The sequence below is a fragment of the Dama dama genome, chromosome 5, assembly GCF_033118175.1.
Source record: "Dama dama isolate Ldn47 chromosome 5, ASM3311817v1, whole genome shotgun sequence".
NCBI classification, from domain to species: domain Eukaryota; kingdom Metazoa; phylum Chordata; class Mammalia; order Artiodactyla; family Cervidae; genus Dama; species Dama dama.
In genome coordinates, this window is record NC_083685.1 from 51036771 (window position 1) to 51060708 (window position 23938).

The 23938-nt window shown below is 39.2% G+C and overlaps 1 protein-coding gene across 1 annotated transcript in view; it reads right to left on the reverse strand.

The window, feature by feature from the left end:
* Nucleotides 1-794: 794 nt before the first annotated feature.
* SLC7A11 (solute carrier family 7 member 11) overlaps nt 795-23938 on the reverse strand; it is a 209666-nt gene continuing 186522 nt past the window's right edge. The window contains exon 12 of the mRNA XM_061142362.1: nt 795-1030. Within this exon, the coding sequence (XP_060998345.1) occupies nt 984-1030 (47 nt within the window). The 3' untranslated portion in view covers nt 795-983. The remainder of the gene's footprint in view (nt 1031-23938) is intronic.

The window sequence follows — 23938 nt, forward strand, 5'->3', positions numbered from 1 at the left end:
GCTCCAGAGAACAAATGAAACATTATGATAAATATAAACCAATGTGTGTGAAATTTTAATCTTATTGCCATGGAGGTTAGTTTAAAAAAAATCATATGAAATTACTGAATTCTAGTTTTGAATCTTCTGTTTCAGAAGCTGTTTTCCTACTTTCAAATAAGTTGAAAATAGAAACATCAAGGAATCAAAATATCCATGGCAAAAAAATTAACTCTTTTCTAGTCAATTTAAGTCAATCATTGAGTAATTGATTAGTTCACAGTTAATTTTATTCACTCCATTGTTGCGACAGCCACAAAAGAAAATCAATCTTTTGATTTAAAGCTTTATCCTATCAAAACTATGAACACAGGAAAAGGAAAAGTAAGCCAACTTTTCCATCAGGCCACATAATGACCTTTCCTTTCTCTTTCTTGGAAGTGCCCTGAGTTAAAATAAGTAAGCTCCTCTTCTTAATAGTTTGTAATATATTCTGCCAATAAACAAGTTATAGTTATCTCTCTCCCTTGATTAGACAAATATGAACTGAGAGACAGGCTTGTATTTTGCCCTATGCACTCTTTCAAATAAATTCAGTAGTTTCCAAACAAGGTTTTAGTTAGAAATTTTATCAATATAAATCATCTTGGAAGAGAAAGCTCGATAGGACAAATTAAATGAAGCTACTACAGAGTGTATTGTAGCTGAATGATAATTGCCGTTAGGGAAGAATCTTATCCATTTTTCTTTCTCCTATCTCCAAATGTGCCGAAGAATAACATTCAGAATGAAATACTTAGTATTGCCTGTCTAGAGCAACCCTTAAGGAGCCTCGAAGTTTCCATCATATGAACAGCTGGTATCAAGCATCAGTCTGTTCCAAATGCACTTGATATGTATGACTGATCGGGTAGAGTTGCACTGAATCCTGGGAGAACATTAAATTCTTCAGCTAGATATTCTGGAGAGAAGTGAGGATTATGAGAAGTCAATGAAGATTTAATTCACTGCATTTCAGATATTTGCTTCCTGGAAAGAGTTCTCTGTTTTTCTGAAAAAAAAAAAAAAAAAAAACACTCAGTGGGGGCCAGCTCATGATCTCCCACAATATATTTCCTATTAATACTTGAGGACTGATGCTCAGATGTGGCTGTCAAAGGATTAACCTGTAACTCTCAGGACAGTGACACAGGATGGTGTGTGGACACACATTGCTAGACACATCAGAAGTCTAGAACTATGTTACTAACTTTGACCAGTTAACACATCTGAATCTGGGGGTCTTCATCTCCTCTAACTTTGAAGTGAAAAAGAGAGATGTTCATTGTGATGGAGTGGTAGTGATGAGAAAAAAAAATGAGAAAGTTCTTTTCAGTTTTGGGGGAATCTATTGGTTTGTTTTGCTTTTAGTGAATTCTATTTTCCTGTTTCTCTCTACTACAAAAGCAACGATGTCATCATAGGAATAATACTTCCCCATTGTCAAAAAATTTATCTCAATTTCAATATTTGCAATGTTAACCAACTTTTGTTACACTAAAAAATATATCACAAAGTAAAAATATTAAGTTAAAATTTAAAAGTGGAATGGAACGGAGAAGAGTAAATATTTACTTCATTCTGCTTATACTTCTATCAGCGTAAAAAATTATATGGAGGAATGTATAGAGAATATGTGGTACATATATATAATGGAATACTACTCATTCATCAAAAAGTGAAATAATGCCATTTGCAGTGATATGGCTGGACCTAGAGACTATCATACTAAAGTGAAAGAAATCAGACAGAGAAAGAAATATATGATATCACTTATATGTGGAATCTAAAAAAGGGTACAAATGAACCTATTTACAGAACAGAACAGAGAAAGAAATATCATGATATCACTTATATGTGGAATCCTAAAGAACGGTACAAATGCACCTATTTACAAAACAGAATAGAGTTATAACTGTAAAAATCAAACTTGCAGTTCTCAAGGGGGGAGGGGGGAGGGATAAACTGAGACTGACATAGAGATACTACTATATATAAAACAGATAATTAATAAGGACCTTCTGTATAACACAGGGAACCCTAATCAATAGTCTGTAATGGCCTCTATGGGAATAGAATCTTTAATAAAGTGCATATATGTATAACTGATTCACCTAGCTGTATACCTAAAACTCACAAACATTAGAAATCAACTATAAACAATATAAATCCAACACAAATTTTTTTAATTAAAATAATAGTTTTAATCCTTCCTCCTGTTTGCCAGCCTATATAGATGTATTGTGTCTTTCTTCACAACCACAACAAATAGGTTGAGAATTTTATCCTTTGCAGCAATAACAGACGACTGTTTCCAAATACAGTCACCCAGCAACATCTTTACATCAGCAGTTGTCTAATGTATGATTATAATGGAGAATGTAAACATTAAATAGTAATCTAACAATAAAAATCATGCCCCTTTCAAACCCTCCTACACTGTTGCTGGGAATGCAAACTGATATAGCCACTAGGGAGAACAGCTTGGAGGTACTTTAAAAAACTGAAAATAGAGTTACCATATGATCCAACAATCCCACTCCTGGGCATATATCCAGAGAAAACTATCATTCAAAAAGATAAATGCACCCCAATGTTCACTGCAGCACTATTCACAAAGCCAGGACATGGAAATAATCTAAATGTCCATCAACAGAGGAATGGATAAAGAAGTTGTGATATGCATATACAATGGAATACTACTCAGCCGTGAAAAGAACAAAATAACACCATTTGCAGCAATGTGGATGGACCCTGAGATTCTCATACTGAATGAAGTAAATCTGACACAGAAAACAAAAACAAATAATAAAAAAATAATAAGCAGCTACAAAATTGAAATAAAGTTACACGTGTAGAAAATAAATTTATGGCCACCGGGGGTAAGAGGGTAGGAAAGCATAAAATGGAAGCTTGGGATTGACATATACACATACTACAAATAAAATAGATAACTAATAAGGACCTACAGGATAGCACTCTGCTCAGTACTCTGTAATGTCCTCTATGGGGAAAGAATATAAAGAGTGGATTAATGTATTTATATAACAGATGCACTTTACTGTACCTGTGAAACTAAAATAACATTGTAAATCAATTATACCCTAACAAAATTTTTAAAAATTCATGCTGTATTCCTCAAAAAGATCTTCAGGGCATATCTGAGCCAAATAAGGGCTAAAGAGCCCACATTATTTGTTGCACTAGCACATCAGAGATAGATGTCACCAGCTAGCCTAGCGATAGGTTCAATAACCAGCAGGTTATAAAATAAGCAGTTGATTGAATTCTAAGTGAACCACTATTAAAGTTTAAAAATGTATGTCTGTTCCACCTGTAGCACAAGCTCAGTAACAATAATAATCCATAAATAGTTACACCAATTGTTTATTGTAAATCTACAGAAAATAATACATATGACTCAACAACAAAAAATATACCCTGAAAATTAATTCTTATTGTTTTACCTGGTGTTTACTTTTCTGTATGTCAAAAAATCACTGCACAGTGACTTTTTTTTTTAACTCCAATACTTTGGCCACCTCATGCAAAGAGCTGACTCATTGGAAAAGACTCTAATGCTGGGAGGGATTGGGGGCAGGAGGAGAAGGAGATGACAGAGGATGAGATGGCTGGATGGCATCACCAACTCGATGGACATGGGTTTGGGTGGACTCCGGGAGTTGGTGATGGACAGGGAGGCCTGGGGTGCTGCGGTTTATGGGGTCGCAAAGAGTCGGACACGACTGAGCGACTGAACTGAACTGACTGAATATGAATTTTACTTGTGGTTAAACATGTCATTTCTATGTTGCTCATAAAAGAAACAATAGTAGATGGAGAAAACTGTACTTCTCAGTAGGTTATTTTGTTCTTTCTGAGGCCCCTCATGATAAATTTTTCTCTGATGACAGGAATTAAAACTCGGTGAACATCAGAAGCCAGTCTACACAGTAAAACCTGCTAAATCCATGCCGGTCCATGCACTTTTCCTTAAAATTATAGATATTACCACAAAGCTGCTAGTGAAATAATCTATTAGAGGTTTATTTTCCTTCTACCTTACTTTAGATTATAAATAAATTGAGGATAGAAACCTATTTTATTTTTCTATCCTATATCAATACATCTTACATGATACAGTTAATGTTTATAGAAGCCCTTCATATAAGGCAAATTTAAGAAAAAGTATATAATACGAAAGCTATTATAATGTCAGAGAGTGGACAGATAAGGGTTCAAACTATGGAAAAGTTATTTGATATGAAGAATTATTTGCCTGTAACTAGCTTGTTGTTATGCACAGAGCAGCACTGGTTTGCCTCCCTCTAATCACTAAACATGAATGTAACTGCATTTTTGCCAGAACTCACAATGGCAAGGTCTGGGATTCCATCCATTCTCAGTTTTTCAGTTCTTTGTCAAATATTAATTATTTTCTCTGACATCATCAGGGAGGAAACTCTTAAAAAAAAATCATCCCCTCTATGTTCCAGGCACACTGGATTATGTATTTGAACCCAACAATAATCACATCATTATTCTCATCTCTCCACTGGAATGTGAGCTACAAGACAGCAGAGGCTTTCTCTATTTCATTCTCTGTTTCCTTGGGACTTGAAACAGAGCAAGAGCTTAATAAACAATCTTCAAATAGTGAATCAAATTTAGAAAGGCAAGTTATCATATGACTGAGAGTGTGGGTCCTGATGTCAGACATTCTGGAATGACCTAACCACTGCAAATTTGGTCCTGTTACTATCTATCAATCTTACTTTGTCTCTGTCTCTTCATCAATAAACTGTAAATGATAACTATCCAGTCTTCATGGGGTTGTTATGAGGACTAAATAAATAATTCCAAGCAAAGTGCTTAAGGGGCTTCCCTGGTGGCTCAGACAGTAAAGAATCCACCTGCAATGCAGGAGACCCAGGTTCGATCCATGGAGAAGGGAATGGCTACCCACTCGAGTATTCTTGCCTGGAGAATTCCAAGGACAGAGTAGCCTAGTGGGCTTCAGTCGATGAGGTCACAAAGAGTCAGCCACGACTGAGCAACTAACACACACACACACACACACAAAGTGCTTGAAATAGTGCTTTGCACACATTATACACTGAATAAATGTTAGTGCCTATTATTTTTATTATTATTATATTAAATATAAGAACTGAAATTCTGAGACTTTTTAGAGCCAAAATTACATATTGTGTAACAGAAGAAAATTTTTTCTAATTTGAGGCCTGTGCTCATTCTGCTAAACTTTCCTGACTACCCAGGATATTATGATGATGTTTCATATAAAATATAGTTTCCAGAAGTCAAGTAATACATTAGCAAGATGAGAAAACCAATTGCTTTCTCAAGGAGAACATACATATCAATAGTACAAAATACAATATTTTGTACAACTCAGGCTTAAGACTCAGCCTTGCGAGAATTCCGGGGAGTGAGCGCTGCCTTAAAAGCATGAACTGGTAGCTGTGATTGTGACACTATAATGCATGAGGGGGTGGCACATCACGAGGGCGGTAGCCTGGGTCTGCAGGGGAGACCACTGCTGAAATCAGCGACACTCCTGCTGTTCCTGATGGCCCTGGTGACTGGTTTGCCCTCTGGATCCTCCATACAAAATAATCTGGTAAGTCTTCTGGCTTCACCTCATACATACATGTCGGCACTCACATCTAAGCCATTTTATTACTTACTTTATCACTCCTCAGATCCATGCAGGCATTTTCTCTTTAACTGCCTGGGTTGTCACTTTCTCTTTTTTGACTTCTAAAAGCAGCAAGTTTGCCCCATGCCAGTGTTCTTGCCAGAGTGTTAAATCCATGTCCTGAGAAAGTGCCCAAGACAGTGACTTTTTTTTTTCCAGTTAAAGATTTTATCACACTCTCTTGCTGATGTTTTCTTTCTTAAGACTTAGATTTCTACTGAGTCACCTCAGAGTGATGGTAGCAATGATTCTGCAGACTACTCTCTGCTGACAGGTAGAGACAGTACTCGTCACTGAGGGATCAGTTTGAAACCAAGGTATTTTTAAGAACTTAAGAACTTGTTTTTGCATAAGGTTATCACAGCATGAGTATATTTTCCAAACCCCAACTCAAATACTCATGTCTCTATGTCATTAGCTGTTGCGAGAATCTCACAAGTCAAATTTTCTTCATCACCGAAGTGATACTTGATAAAACAGAGTAATTAGTTCCTATTCCCATTGGCCCCAACACTAGTTGATTCTGCTTAAAGCTTACCTCTTTGTTTTGACTTCACTTCCTTTATACATAATTTGTTCTGGTGAGACATCACCATAGCTGTAACTTACTGTGATATTCCTAATTTCACATATTCTACCCCATCAGAAAGAAAGAGATCCATCTTGAGCACGAAATGGGATAATCCAATGCCAGGTCTACTGCAATATCCAGCTCCCTCCCTCCCTGATCTTCTGAGCTGTGGTGTAAACACAGCTTCCAGTTTTAGATGTTTTTTGGGTATACAGTGTGTGTACATTCACATATGCATTCACATATATAAATAGATGGTATCACAGTTAAAAGTGAAAGTGTTAGTCGCTCAGTCGTGTCTGACTCTTTGAGACCCCATGGACTGTAGCCCACCAGGCTCCTCTGTCCATGGGCTTTCCCAGGCAAGAATACTGGAGTGGGTTGCCATTTCCTTCTCCGGGGGATCTTCCCAACCCAGGGATTGAACCTGGGTCTCCTGATATCACAGTATGCATCTGTATATAAGTACAAAGAGTGAACTGCATAAAATTCACTAAATGTTAATTATGGTTGTTGTGAAGGGTAAATTTTGGAGATTTTTAATATAACTTTCAAAATTACATATGTATGATTATAATTAATAATTTAAACATATAACTTATCACCCAAACAAAGACTTATTGAGAGTAAATGAGAAGACTATTGATATCTATGCCAAGGAAATGGCATAAAGTCAGACTGTCCTGGGCAAAGAAGATGCATGTGTCTTCATCCTGTTTAATGCTCATATTTTACACCCAGAAAAACCGGTAAAGAAAGTTGACTAGTCCTAGGATGCACTACTCATAATTGGCAAAGTCAGGTTTCAAATACAACTGCTGTGTTTTCAATTACCACTGCTTATATAACATCTCCTTGGCCTGTTCTTGTCCCTGTGGTCAGATATGCTCTTTGTATATAACTCTTTTTCAACAAGTTCACATAAGACTTTCTACAAACTTCTTTTGTGACACTAATCTTTGTGTTATGGAGGTCTGTGTACCTCTCATCTCTATTTCTAAATTATGTGTAAGACATTATTTCTAATACAACATCAAACCTTTCATTGTGTCTTACTTATCTACAGTTGAGTAACAAATTACCCCAGAACTTAGTGACATCAGGCAGCAAATGTGTATCAAAATGCTTCCTTTTTAAAGAAAGTTAGCACAAGTTTGCAGCTGACTAGTTTTCTCAGTCTGCTCTCCAGGGTGGAGTGACCTCCTTTTATTTTGTACTTCTCTCTCTCTTTCAGTCCAAGTTTATGATGTTCCTGCTGATAAAATTCTCCCGAGAACTTTGTGGCCTTCTGTGAATCTCACAGAGATTTATTCTAGTAGTCAAAAGCCATACCCACAAATCTCTAAAGGGGATTAATGAGTTTCTATTTAATTTAAAAATTGTATGCCAATATCCTATATTTCAGTGATTAAAAAAACTACAGATAGAAATATTTATAGTCAGTTTTATCATCCTATTGGTTACCTTATTAATGAGTTAAAAACATGTTTGACTCATGCTCACTCAACTTATATAAGAATCCAGTTTTAACTCTTGAAAAATATGCTTTCAGAATTGTTCTTAGAAAGCAAGTTTTCTGTTATTAATATAACTTTGTTGATGATGAGATGTCATGGTTTCCTTTTTACTTTGAATTTATGTTTTAACAAAGTGTAAAATGATACACAGCGATGAATAGGCATAGCACACAATGCCCATTAACTGTCATAAATAATCTGACTTTTACAGGCAATTGGAAGGCTAAGCAGGATTTCTTTTCCTCTTCACAAAATCTTATGAAATCCCTCCAGTTGAAAAGACTGAACAGACTGTGCTGTTAGGAGAATAGAACTGGCTTCTGCTAAAAATCTTTAAATATTTAAATATTCCATTTATTGGAGTGTATAGTAGTGGATACAGCTTTCCATGTGAGCCATCAAAAATAAATAAAATTATTTCTTTTGCTTTTAACAATTTAAAGTTCATCTTGAGAAGGACCCTTGTCATCTTATTTAATCAGAGAGGCCATCTTTTGAGTAATAAGTGGATAGAACAGCTGACTTACTTATCTAGAAAGAGATCATCACAGAAATGAGAAATCCAATTCCATCAGTGCCAGAATGACTGAAACCTATCTCTTAGTTCAGGCATGGAGAACACAGAAAATGATAATAAACTTTGATTTTGTACTTTTTAAAAGTAATATAAGGGGGGAAAACCCACTATAGGCTCATTTTTTATAGCATTTTCTGTGCATTGGAATAATTAGTGCAAAAACTCAGGCTGTCGACCTCAGTGATAATTAATGATATTGAAAGAAGTCACACATTAGGAAATTTATGGTAATGAAACATCTCAAAAAAGAGAGCTTTCTGCAGAACCGGTTTCTCATCTTAATTCTAGAATATGGAGATAACTAATACCATCATTTATAGCTTATGTAACTCATGTTTGTTCTATCATCTCATTGTTCTCTTGGGAAAGCAGCCCCAAAAGTTTATTTAAGGAATTCAGAAAAATTTAAATGTACCAACTGTTTTGACATCCTTTCTGCCAGATTGCCCTTTAGTCATGTTCTACCTCCAGAATGTATACACTCTTTAATCCAGTGTAATAAATTGTGAAATGATTTTTCTCAGTGAGACAAAAGGGACATTACTTGAAATGCTAGTCTGGCATTGGAATGGTAGAGAAGGCTGATGCAATTATCTAGGAGGTCTGTTTATTCCTTCTCCATTCTCTCTACCTCAGGACAAAATTATTATTCAGCCCAGTCAGCTTGAGCATTGCATCAGGAGCGAGATTAGAAAGTACTGATTTACAGGGAGAATTACAGCTGGGAAAAGAAATTCAGATAAGCAATATGAATTAAAGGCTTTATTTTATTTGCTCTTTTTAAAACTCTCTTCTGCTCCTCGCTCTATTTAAGTTTTATAATAATTAGTATTAAGACTTTCACTATTTATGCATATCTACACGCCTACTGCAAATATGTAACTTTGTATTCAGTTGCTGTTTCATCTCTGGAGCAAGGGAATTCTAATATATTGGCATATAAATCATGCTGGTGCATGATAAATGTGCCATAGAACACTAGGTCCCATGTCCTGGGAGGGAAATGAATGGCCTTTCAAGGGTACAATGTTCTCACAGTCAGTAGCAAATGGTGAGATTTTCTAGGTGGAAATCCTTATCTAGTAGCTCCTACCTTTCCGACATAAGCTAAGTTTACTGAGCTTCCCCTGAGACACATAAATTCATATTTCTTGGCTTCACTTATTTCTTTTGTTTGTTTTTTCAGCTGATAAGAGTTAACAGTTTTATTATTTTTATTGTTTCTCCTCTATTGTCATTTTTAATTATTTTTTAATTGAAGGATAATTACTTTACAGAATTTTGTTGTTTTCTGTCAAACCTTAACATGAATCAGCCATAGGTATACACATATCCCTCCCTTTTGAGCCTCCCTCCCATCTTTCCCCCTCCCACCCCTCTAGGTTGAGACAGAGCCCCTGTTTGAGTTTCCTGAACCACACAGCAAATTCCCATTGGCTCTCTATTTTACACACGGTAATATAACTTTCCATGTTACTCTTTCCATACGTCTCACCCTCTCCTCCCTTCTCCCCATGTCCACAAGTTCACTTACTTTTAAAATAACACAAATAGCAAATACTAGAGGTTGGAATCCAGACAAGCAGTGTGTGTTTGTGCTTAGTCGTGTCCACCTCTTTGGGACCCACCAGGCTCCTCTGTCCCTGGGATTTCCCAGGCAAGAACATTGGGATGGGTTGCCGTTTCCTTCTTCAGGGGATCTTCCCTACCCAGGGGATTGAGCCAACACATCTTGTGAGTCTCCTGCATGGGCTAGTGGATTCTTTACCACCGCAGTGCCTGGGAAGCCCCCAGACAAGCAGAGTGACTTGTAAATCTTGCTTTTGTAAGTGTGGGCCTCTTTCCCCTCATTGCTTCTGGAGCTTCTTTGTCTTCCTGGCTATACGGTTTGAGATTCAGAATAACTTATTAGTTAGCCATACCATATTACCAATATGACTGTTTGGGGTTGAAAAATGAATGTATTTTGTACTGTACTGTACACAATCTGCTTAAGGAGACAGCAGGTAGAGCAGGTGTAGGGCTTCATACCACTGTCCCATGCATATTTCCTCTGCATGTAATTACCACACAAAATGTCAACAAGCCAAAGAACAGACAGGCAAGGGCTTAAAATATCTGCACATTTCAGAATTGTAATACTTAATCCTGATAAGCTGGAAGCTAGAACCAGTCTCTTGCACTACACTTATGCACAGTAATAACTACATGAGCCATTTAACTCTCCAGACAAATCATATTTCCTCTGCCATATATTTTAATCCTTTTGATAGGATTATCCTTAAATTGTTTGAAGTATATTCTCTCATATATAGAGGATCTGGATCAAAGACATTGATCACTAGCCTCAAGAAGGCCAACTATCCTTCCACAAAAGTAGTGGCAAATTTAAAAACGTTGCTAAGTTTTACTATAATTAATCTACTCAACTAATCAGCAATACCCATAACTATATATAGAACAGTGACACTGTAGTAAGAAATAGTATATATTACAATTTTAAAATACATCTGTGAAATCTACAGCTATGTTTCCCATTGCATCTTAAAACTATTATACTTCCCTTAGAAGAGCTATATAAAAGCTATTTTATATTCAATACTTATTATTTCTATTTTAATAATATTTTAATATTACTAAAAGTAATATGAAAAGTGAAAGTTGTTCAGTTGTGTCCAACACTTTCCATGAAATTCTCCAGGCCAGAATACCAGAGTGGGTAATCTTTCCCTTCTCCAGGGGATCTTCCCAACCCAGGGATCAAACCTAGGTCTCCTTCATTGCAGGTGGATTCTTTACCAGCTGAGCCACAAGGGAAGCCCAACAATCCTGGAATGGGTAGCCTATCCCTTCTCCAGGTGATCTTCCCGACCCAGGAATCGAACCGAGGTCTCCTGCATTGCAGGTGGATTCTTTACCAACTGAGCTATCAGGGACGCCCTAAAAATAATATAACATATATTTAATAGATGTATGATTATTTAATAATATTTTTATTATTTATATTGTAAATAATCATTGATAAGCCAAGATTAAAGAAAATGATAGTTGTAATAAAAAGCTTGTAAGATGTTACTAGAAGTATCATAAACCTAATTTGTATGTTATTAATGACAGTTTTCAAGTTATATGTAAACAATAACCCTCGTGCCTATTTCTGAATCTTACTGCCAAACAACCATCAGACTGTATAGGTTTTTCTCCAATAACTTTAAAGTATGAAATCTGAAATACAAAAACCACTGAATTCAAGAGAAATGAAACAGAGATTCTTAGGTCTAACCCTCCTAATTTGCACAGAAAGGTTAAAAGGCAAAGGCTTAATTAGCACATTTAAATGTCCCTCACTCCTAGCAAGTCAGCACTGGAAACAAAGGCAAGTTCAAACTCCTTCACTTTCTTGAAACAGTGACTATACATGCTACAAGCCATTCTGACAGGGCAGCATGTGTGTTCACATTCTGACTTGAAAGCAAGTATGGTGATTCATATTTCCCATTGACTAATCCAAATACATTACATACTAATCCAAAGGAGAGGCATCCTGAATAACCTTGTTTGCACAGAAACAAACTTGCACTGAAAAAGAGATTTGCAAACATGAACTAGTGTTGACAGGACTCAATCTGGAACAAGGAAGCTCAGAACTAAGAGCAAACTGATCTTATCTTTGCCAATCCTGAAATATCATGGCAAGTTATCAAGCATCTAATCTGCATTAAGGCCTGTAAGCATTGTGATAAGAATAGGGGTGGGGAAATTGAGGTGAATGGAGATTTTAGAACTGAGGATGGATTCAAATCATCAAATTCAGGATTCTGTGGTAAAAGGGATTAAAACATCTTTAGTCCTTCAGAAAGATGCTTTAAGGCTATAGGAAATTTTCCCAAAGTAGCTGGAAGTAGAAAGGCACTAGAAAGATCTGGAAAAGATAAAGTAATATTTACTTAGGACATACTGCATGTCAGATACTATCTTGGATTGTTTACATTAAAATATTTCCTTGACTCTTCACAACAATCCTAGGAAGTGGATATTTTTCATGAATATGTGAATTAAAGCTCAACATTCAGAAAACTAAGATCATGGCACCTGGTCCCATCACCTCATGAAAAATAGATGGGGAAACAGTGGAAGCAGTGTCAGACTTTATTTTTCTGGGCTCCAAAATCACTGCAGATGGTGACTGCAGCCATGAAATTAAATGACACTTACTCCTTGGAAGGAAAGTTATGACCAACCTAGACAGCATATTAAAAAGCAGAGACATTACTTTGCCAACAAAGGTCTGTCTAGTCAAGGCTGTGGTTTTTCCAGTGGTCATGTATGGATGTGAGAGTTGGACTGTGAAGAAAGCTGAGCGCCAAAAAATTGATGCTTTTGAACTATGGTGTTGGAGAAGACTCTTGAGAGTCCCTTGGACTGCAAGGAGATCCAACCAGTCCATCCTAAAGGAGATCAGTCCTGGGTGATCATTGGAAAGACTGATGTTGAAGCTGAAGCCCCAATACTTTGGCCACCTGATGTGAAGAGCTGACTCATTTGAAAAGACCCTGATGCTGGGAAAAATTAAGGGCAGGAGGAGTAGGGGACGACAGAGGATGAGATGGCTGGATGGCATTACCGACTCGATGGACATGGGTTGGAGTAATCTCTGGGAGTTGGTGATGGACAGGGAGGCCTGGCATGCTGCGATTCATGGGGTCGCAAAGAGTAGGACATGACTGAGAGACTGAACTGACTGACTGACTGAAGTTCCTTTTGGAAGTTCCCACATGGAATAGGAGTTCAGTATATATTGTTAGCAAGTAGGAAAGATTTATACAAATCCTGATCGAGCTCAAAGTTATGACCAACCTAGACAGCATATTAAAAAGCAGAGACATTATTTTATTTATTATTTAAACATTTATTTATTTACTGTATATTACTTTAGTTTACTACAGACACGACTGCGTGACTGAACTGACTGACTGCCTGAAGTTCCTTTTGGAAGTTTATTTAATTTATTCAATAAACTTCCAGAATGAAATGCACAATTTCTAGAGCTGGACTGCTGCTGCTGCTGCTAAGTCACTTCAGTCGTGTCCGACTCTATGCGACCCCATAGACGGCAGACCAGCAGGCTCCCCCGTCCCTGGGATTCTCCAGGCAAGAACACTGGAGTGCGTTGCCATTTCCTTCTCCAAGAGCTGGAGTGCTTGGGTCTAATTCTGGCTCATCACTTGTATGATGGTGAAGTTACTCCCTGCAAGCATTAGTTTTCTTGTCTGTAAGATGCAACTGATAGAGCTGGTGTGAGAGTTAAATGGAGTAATGTGTACAAATCTTGCACTGCACCAGGCACACAGCCAAGATCTCAGCCCTCAGCTATTGCTGGTATCATCAATATTGCCAGCAGAGGGCAAAATATGCCTATAAAAGCAGAATTCTAAGCATCCCAAAGGTCTCAAACCCTCAGGAGGCCAGGAAGAAACTTTATATTGTAGGGAGAGACTATTTCCTCTTGGAGAAAAAATTACTGCGGCTCTAAGCAAAAAGCCTGGATACTGGGCCAACCACAGGAGATCCCCCCAAACCAGAGCAAGATCTAGAAACTACAAAAACCAAGAATGCAAAGACTGGTGCTTGACAGGACCAACAGCCTCAACAGCAGGACCTGAGCAGCCCCAGAGGGAGCCAGCTGGGAAGGACTGCCTGGGAATCTCCTCAGTTTTTCCCAAATTTCCCACATGGAGAGAAAATGAAGGGCTGAGGGAGGCAGGCAAGTCATAGTAATAGTTAGCATCAACTTGGCAATCCTTACAAAAACTTTATGAATCACGAAGGAACTGAGATACAGGGCAGTTAAGTAAATTTAACATCTCAAACGGCAAAGCCAAGACTCTTCCCATTCTGTCTTTCTGTAGAAAAGTCTCCAAGAATCCAAGTGTGTCTGCAATGACACATTTGAGTTTTTTTTCTTTCCTTTTCCAAGAATCCAAGTGTGTGTGCAATGACATGTTTGAGTTTTTTTTTTCTTTCCTTTTGAATCATTCCTCTAGCCCCCCACACAGTGGACACAGAGGCTTGGCTGAGCCCCAGTGAAAGAGCATCTCGGTCACCAAGTGACCTGATCCTTTCTGCAAGAAGGACAGTGTTACCCACAAGAGGGATCAGGTTTCTACAACATTCTAAGGCGAGTCTCTTCACGTTCCCTCTACAATAAGACAGAGAATGAGGTTATTCTCTATCCATACCAGATGCTTTCTCTCTCTCAAAAGCACTCAGGTGTTTTTATTGATTGATTTTGCAAGGTGGTGCTTTGGAGTCATGTTTAGAAAGTTCTTCAGTGTAAACAAGAGAAAGATTTGCTGATGTTTGTATCATTTAGGTTTCAAAGAAGCAGAACCACTAGGAAATAGATACATAATGATGTGTGTGTGTGTGTGTATGTGTGTGTGTTAAAGTACCCTGCATGCATGATCAGTTGCCTCAGTAGTGTCTGACTCTCTGTCACCCCATGGACAATAGCCTACCAGGTTCTGTTCATGGGATTCTCCCAGGCAAGAAGATTGGATTAGGTTGCCATGCCCTCCGCCAGGGGATCTTCCTGACGCAGGGATCAAACCTGAGTCCGCTGTATCTCCTGAACTGGCAGACAGATTCTTTACCGCTGAGCCACTGGGGAAGCCCAAAGCACCCTACTATTATTGCATTATTGTCAGTTTCCCCCTTTATCTTTGTTGCTATCAGCTTTACATATTTAAATGCTCCAGTATTAGGTGAATATATATCCAGAAACTACAGAAACTAAGAATGGAAAGACTGGTGCTTGCAACTATTAAAAATGCTACTTACTCTTCTTGCTTTGATCTCTTTATTTTTATAAAAATAGTGATTTTTAAAAAGGAATTTGGGGGAATTGGGGGAGCTGGTTAACTAGTTTCTGGGAAGGGCTGACTTTATGTCTGATGCTGGAGTTCAAAGTCTGGAAGAAAAAGCAAGAATACACTTGAACCATAAACACAAGCAGAGCCCATGAGCCCTGACAGAAACTGGTGACGTGTGGCCTTGAAATTGGTCGAACTACAGGAGCTGGGACATGTGAAATCTTCACCTCTGACTGAGGAACCAGAGAAACTGATTAAGGCTCCAGAGAAAGGTGGAACAGTCACAGGCCTGGTGGTTGCCACACAACAACCAAATGAATCATCAAATAAGCAAAAGTGTGTAAAATAGCTGTAGCTACATTCTGGCTTTCTAAATATCTCAGAAGAATCTCTCACGTGGCCCACCCTAGCCAGACACAAGTAAGAAACAGACTTCTGGGAAATGCAGTTCAGCCCCGCCCAGCTGACAATACACTATGACCACAATCAATCCCTTTTCAATATGGCATACATGTACATCTTAGTAAACCATACTTATACTCCCGTAATCATGGCAAAGCCATGCCTCCACCCAACAAGACAATAATATCCTGAGTGCAATCACAAGCAAGCTAAACAGAGACACCCATCCAGGAAGGCGGCCTGAGGTGTCCTGAAGACAGGCATCCAGCAGAGCAAATATCATTGGAAAAAAATTAAAGTCTCAAAAATTGTCCTGAGGATGCATATAAAAGAAGAAAACTTCATTCAAGAATGTCTACTACATCTTGGTAGGAAGAGTAAGAGTCTGTGCCTCTTGAGGCATAACTTTCTCACCCTCTCCCCTCCACAGCTCTGCTAACGGAAGATGCTCTCCAGGTGGGTGTGGCCTTGGAGATGGAACTCCCTCACAGCTCAGCTCCAGGGCTGCGTGTCTCCCCCAGGAGAGGCAAGCCACTAGTATTTCTCACCACTCTACAGCCTGGGTCAGACAGGCTAAATTATAGATGAGGACAGGTAAGGGGCTCGGGGCTCTCCAAGCAGTCTCCACTTTTAGGCACGAGGCTTTAGTCCAAGGGCAGCAGGCTGATAATACTGAGGTCTCCATCATCCTCACCTCAGTTCATTCAGTAGGTAGAGGTTTCAGGCTAGAAGAGGTAAACCACAAAGACCAGGAACTATCAGCCTTGCCCAGGCCTGCCCATGCTGAAGGGGATCATACCAAGAGAAAGTGGGTCACTGTCCTGGCTCTGGGACAATGGCTTCGAGTTTTGCATGGAGACGAGGCAGGACATACAGAGTATACTGAGGTCTTTCCAACGGAAATGACTTTATTGACAAAGAATGGGAAGGTGCAAGACTAAGGGGGCTTTGAAAATGAAGATGTTTCGAGAGAACAGCATCGAAACATGTATATTATCTATGGTGAAACAGATCACCAGCCCAGGTTGGATGCATGAGACAAGTGCTCAGGCCTGGTGAAAACAATGGAAATTTAAGTGGTAAGCAATTAACAGGAGGCTGATCACTCCATCAGAATCAGAAGCTAAGCCACAGGACAGCTGGTTTACCATTAAAATAAAAACATGGGAGGTAGTAACAATGGTTGTTTTTTTTTTTTTTTTTGGAAGTGAGAAATAGATTTAAGGGATTAGATCTGATAGACAGAGGGCCTGATGAACTATGGACAGAGGCTTGAGACTTTGTACAGGAGACAGGGATTAAGACCATCCCCATGGAAAATCAATGCAAAAAAGCAAAATGTTTGTCTCAGGAGGCTTTACAAATAGCTGTGAAAAGAAGAGAAGCGAGAAGCAAAGGAGAAAAAGAAAGATATTCCTATTTGAATGCAGAGTTCCAAAGAATAGCCAGGAGAGATAAGAAAGCCTTCCTCAGCGATCAGTGCAAAGAAATAGAGGAAAACAACAGAATGGGAAAGACTAGAGATCTCTTCAAGAAAATTAGAGATACCAAGGGACATTTCATGCAAAGATGGATTTGATAAAGGACAGAAATAGTATGGACCTAACAGAAGCAGAAGATATTAAGAAGAGGTGGCAAGAATACACAGGAGAACTGTACAAAAAAGATCTTCATGACCCAGATAATCACAATGGTGTGATCACTCACCTAGAGCCAGACATCCTGGAATGTGAAGTCAAGTGGGCCTTAGAAAGCATCACTATAAACAAAGCTAGTGGATGTGATGGAATTCCAGTTGAGCTATTTCAAATCCTGAAAGATGATGCTGTGAAAGTGCTGCACTCAATATGCCAGCAAATTTGGAAAACTGAGCAGTGGCCACAGGACTAGAAAAGGTCAGTTTTCATTTCAATCCCAAAGAAAGGCAATCCCAAAGAGTGCTCAAATTACCACACAATTGCATTCATCTCACACGCTAGTAAAGTAATGCTCAAAATTCTCCAAGCCAGGCTTCAGCAATATGTGAACTGTGAACTTCCAGATGTTCAAGCTGGTTTTAGAAAAGGCAGAGGAACCAGAGATCAAATTGCCAACATCCGCTGGATCATCAAAAAAGCAAGAGAGTTCCAAAAAACATCTATTTTTGCTTGATTGACTATGCCAAAGCCTTTGACTGTGTGGATCACAACAAACTGTAGAAAATTCTGAAAGAGATGGGAATACCAGACCACCTGACCTACCTCTTGAGAAACCTATATGTAGGTCAGGAAGCAACAGTTAGAACTGGACATGGAACAACAGACTGGATCCAAATAGGAAAAGGAGTACATCAAGGCTGTATATTGTCACCCTGCTTATTTAACTTATATGCAGAGTACATCATGAGAAACGCTGGGCTGGAAGAAGCACAAGCTGGAATCAAGATTGCCAGGAGAAATATCAACAATCTCAAATATGCAGATGACACCACCTTTATGGCAGAAAGTGAAGAGGAACTAAAAAGCCTCTTGATGAAAGTGAAAGAGGAGAGTGAAAAAGTTGGCTTAAAGTTCAACATTCAGAAAACTAAGATCATGGCTTCTTGTCCCATCACTCCACGGCAAATAGATGGGGAAACAGTGGAAACAGTGTCACTTTATTTTTTTGGACTCCAAAATCACTGCAGTGTGATTGCAGCCATGAAATTAAAAGACACTTACTCCTTGGAAGGAAAGTGATGACCAACCTAGACAGCATATTAAAAAGCAGAGACATTACTTTGCCAACAAAGATCTGTCTAGTCAAGGCTATGGTTTTCCAGTGGTCATGTATGGATGTGAGAGTTGGACTGTGAAGAAAACTGAGCGCCGAAGAATTGATGCTTTTGAACTGTGGTGTTAGAGAAGACTCTTGAGAGTCCCTTGGACTGCAAGGAGATCCAACCAGTCCATCCTGAAGGAGATCAGTCCTGGGTGTTCACTGGAAGGACTGATGCTGAAGCTGAAACTCCAATACTTTGGCCACTTCATGGGAAGAGTTGACTCATTTGAAAAGACCCTGATGCTGGGAAAAATTAATGGCAGGAGGAGAAGGGGATGACAGAGGATGAGATGGCTGGATGGCATCACTGACTCAATGGACATGGGTTTGAGTAATCTCTGGGAGTTGGTGATGGACAGGGAGGCCTGGTGTGCTGCGATTCATGGGGTTGCAAAGTTGGACACGACTGAGCAACTGAACTGAAACGAACAATGTTTTATAATTCTGTAAAGGGTAGTTTTGGCAGAAATACTGAGGACATTTAAGGACAAACTCGTATCTACAGAGCAATTTGTCTACCCTAGTAAGAAGAAAGCACTCCCCCTCCATTATGGAAACAGTCCTGGGCAATCAAACTACCACCGTGTAGCTTGCTGATACTCCTGAGGAATGGTGACATGTTAGGTTTCAATGTTGATCTCATTTGATGACATAACTTAGCAGTGACTATAGTCAGACTGGTGAGTGGAAAAAGAAAAGTAACCTCCATCATGCCGTCATGGTCCCTTTGTGTATCAGCACATTAGACAATGGGCCAGGAGGCTGACTGAACTGCTTCATCCCCTGGTTACTGAAAGCATTCTGTCTTGAGGTCACCATTTGGTAAGCGTTCCCATAGGACACAAATATCTCCATATTCTATATCCCTTTGACTATCTAGGGAAGAAAAAAAAAAAAAGGCCACAGCCTGTAAACTGCTATAAAACCATACTTTCTGATGATATCTTTTTTTTTTTCTCAAACTAATTTGAACCACTATGGAAACACCCTGAAGTTCTGCCCACTGGGAAGGCTTCCCTTTACTACTCTCCTTTAAGGCCTTCCCAGAGTGGGTGGTGGTGCTGTAGCCATCCATTTTTGAGTAGTTCCTGCATTTTCCTCCCTTAGGCAACTGACTATAGAGAACTCCCCAAGTGGCCTTAGGGACAGGCTGAGAAAGAGAAAATAATGTATTGGAAGTACATTGGAAGTAAGAGTCATCTGGTCAACTTTCTCATGTAATTTCCATGTGCCTTCAGGATCTGGTTCTGTTTAGTTATGCAGTGCAGATGTGCATGACAACTTCATGGCATTGTGTGTCAGAACACAGCTAGTTCAGGAAGGATAGCGCAGGTCACATAGTAACATACCACACACCATGGTCAAGGGTTCACTTCCTCTAAGGTCCAGTAGCAAGCCAGAAGCTGTTCTCAAAAGAAGGTGGTCATCTTTTTGCAAAGAATGACCTACCTCTGCTTCAAAATCCTAATAAGTACTGTGTGTGCCTTTTTCTTAGTGGCTGTATGGGTCAGATGCAGTAACTTGCCGTTCACCTTGTCCACGCTTCAAATGCAGGGGGTGTGGGTTCAAACCCTGATCAGGGAACTAAGATCCCACAAGCCATGCAGGATGGCCAAAATATATTTTTTTTAAATTTAATTAAAAAGTAAGAAAAAGAAAGGGCTACCTCTGTATCCCTCATAGATAGCTGGAAACCTAGAAACTTCTCTAAGCTGGAAGATCACTTAGCTTTGGTGTGGTTTATTTCTCACCATCATCTGTGTATTTTAGCAATGTATTTAGAGTAGTTGCTACTTCCTGCACAACAGACCCAAGCAGAACTATATAATCACTGTAATGGATGAGCATACTGTCCTATGAAAGCACACTGAAGAAGACCCCTGTAGGATAGATTATATCATAGATGCTGAGCAGTTCATACATCCCGAAGTGGGACAGTGAAAGTGTGCTGTTGTCCCCGACAGGTAAAATATACTGTGTGTGTGTGTGTGTGTGTGTGTGTGTGTGTGTGTGTGTGTGTGCGCGCGCGCCCTTGTGAAGGTGAGTAGCTCTCTACCAAGTAGCACGATAATCACAAATACTCCAACTTCTAAGTTCTTGATGATGCCACTGATGCCTATCATCCCTTCAAGAATATGGCATTTCTCAGTTCACTATATTTGCAAATAGAGGAAGTTCTAGTGAACTGCCTCACAGACCAGGGAACCGGTCTCTTGAGTATGTCTACTCGGATTATACACTTCTGTACCTGATAAGTAACCACAGAACAGGAATGGGGACCTACTGGAAACACTGTAGGAGAACCTAAACCAAAATCCATTGATCACCTAACCTCCATAAGCTCCTACTCTGACCAGTGAACCACAGTGATATTTTGGATTTTCAGGAATTAACATAATTTCAGAGCTAGTGTCCAGTAATCCACAAAAATGTGCAAAAGAGACTTTCCTGGTGCCACAGTGGGTAAGAGTCCACCTGCCAGTGTAGGAGACACAGGTTCGAGCCCTGGTCCTTGAGAACTGCATAAGCCACAGAGAAACTGAGCCTGTACATCCCAACGACTAGGCCTGCAAGCCACAACTACTGAGCCTGTACTTTAGAGCCTGAAAGCCACAGCTACTGAGGCTATGTGCTGCAACTAGTGAAGCCTGCCCACCTTAAAGCTACACTCTGAAACTGCTGGGCCTGCATACTGTGACTACTAAAGCCCACACTTCTGGAATCTATGCTCTGCAACAAGAGAAGCCACTGCAATGCGAAGCCAGTGCACGGCAAAGAAGAACAGTCCCCACTCGCCACAACTAGAAAAAGCCCATGCACAGCAATGAAGACCCAGTGAAACCAAGAATCAAGGTAATAACTAAAAAAAATTTTTTTAATGTGCAAAAGTCCTGGCCAATACCTGTAGGTACCACTGAGGAAGGCTGAGAGGGAGACTGGCGTTGTAAATTTGGGGGAATGTAGCAAGATCTTTCTTCAAGGGGATCCAACTTCCCCTTCATTCAAAGGATTCAGGGTCTGTACACTAGTTCAAGAAATGATTAAAAGACTGCGACTATTTTCTTGAATCAAGTTATCTATCAACATAAGCAAAAAAACTACACCTAAAGTAAGACTTTAGCTGATTATCTATTAGCTGATATTCATTGTGTTGAATGACACCACACATACTGAATTAGCAAATACTAAACCATTGCTCCCAGGAATAATACAGTTAGATTCCTGCCAGCCTCTGGTCGTATTTTCATCAGTCTCTCAATACACAGCCATGTTTTGTATATGTTTCTGTTTAAAGACACCTTATTTATATATATTATTTTTTCATTAAAGTTGAACTCATGGCCAAGAGCATAACTCATACCAATAAAGATGGCAGACAGTTCCCTTCTTTGCTCCAGCTGGAGTGTGAGCATTCTCTGTGAACACATATGTCATGAATGGCTGCAAAAATACTGCTTCTGAGATGACAAAAATATTTCAGCAAGTAGGCAACTGTGCAAATACAAAATCTGCACATAACAAGGATTGACTATTTTAGTTTTAGGGAACACTGTGATCAATCAATCAGTCAATGCCAACAATCTCTTTGAGTCATACTTTTTTGATTGTGGCTTTGGCTCTGCTTGAGCTTCCCTGATGGCTTAGATGCTAAAGAATCTGCCTGCAGTGCAGGAGACCCGGGTTTGATCCATGAGTCAGGAGATCCATTGCAGAATAGAATGGCTACCCAATCCAGTATTCTTGCCTAGAAAATCCCAAGGACAGAGGTCCATGAGGTCGCAAAGAGTCAGACACAACTGGGCGACTAACACTTTCACTTTTGGCTCTGCTGCCTACTATAAAAAGCACTTCCTGAAAGTATTTCTTTCAGGAAGTCTTTGATAAGAAGCGCTTCCACTTGTCCTCTGCATTCATGGAATTCTGCCATTATCATTATGCTTCAGGATTCCAGTTTGATGGCCACCGTTCCCATTGTAATTTCTGGCCTACAGAAAAGAACCATTGCAGAACTTTAAAAATATATTTATCAAAGCCATGTGGAAGGGAAAGCCAGACGAGGGAACCAGCCTCTGAGTATGTCTACTCCAATTACACATTTCAGTACTGGATAGATAACCACAGAAAAAGATTGGGGACCTATAGAACACACTGTATAAAGACCTAAGCCAAAATCCATTGATCACCTAACCTTTGAAAGCTCCTACTCTGAGTGAACAACAGTGATATGGTGATAATCACAGTGATAACCAGAGTCCCTCCCAGAGTGGTGACGGGGTCTTACATGGTAAGTTCATTCCTCCTTTTCCATCTTCCTAAGCCTTTAGATACGCTTCTCTGAAATACACTGGGTGATTCTAGCATGTCAGTGTTAGTGTAGGCTACCTTTGAGTCCACATTTTGGTCAACCAACCAACGAAAGAGAGCAATTCTCAGTTCCTCAAGCTAAAACATTGATTTGGGATTTTTGCTTACTAAAATTATATCTGTAAATTCATCCTGTTCCAATTCTATATTCCTTCTACCTTGATCATATACTCTAAAGTTCCTTGCTCACACATACTCCTCAGGTTCCTCAGGTTCAGCACAATAAACTAGAAAAATCCTACAATTATTTTAGTATGTATTATACCACTTATAGGTCACACTTTTATCATACCCATTTGGGTCTTGCTGAGATTTGGGTCTAATAATAGATCTAATAGCCAGAAGAGGTTGTGGAGTTATGTCCCAAGCAGGATCCCCAGTGTCGTACAAGTCACCCAACTCAGAGAAAACTTTTATAGGTTCTTCAGACACAGATGCTTAAACTTGCCACAAAGGTTTGCCAAAATTTAGAGGTTCTAGATCCTAGCATCATTGGTATCTACCTCTATATCCCTAAGCCAGTTTTCACAATCCCATTCCTTCCCAATCATTGCCTCAACTTTAATAAAAGAGAGCCTAGGAGTTTGGGAAATCATTTGCCTTGTAATTCAGTCACTCTTAAGATCAGATTTTAGGTTTAATTTCCAGAAATCTCAGCACTGTAACTGGAGGACATAAGTGCTTCTTTAAGGGAAATCAAAGAAGTTTGGGGTCCTTTATACAGACTTTGGGAATTTAAAGTCCTGTGCTTGTCAAACATTTTCACCAAGTTTCCGAGCACAGTTATAAGCAACCAATCAATGCCACTACACCCCTAGTTTTAGTGAAAGCTTTTATATAGCAAACCATTGGTCACCTGGAGCCTAACCTTTTATAGTTATTTGATTACAAGTATCTAAAGGTGATAATTTATATAAGTGTTTTAATGCTGCATGGCACAGGCTATCAATATCCTTTGAACCATTGGAAACAGTGTCTTTAATACTTTCAGAGCCAATCAGATCGAAGAACAAATCCCAGAAAACCCAGAACCAATTCATTCTTAAGATTCTATCCTTCTAGAACCATTTCTGGTACATATTAGTATCAGTCAAGATT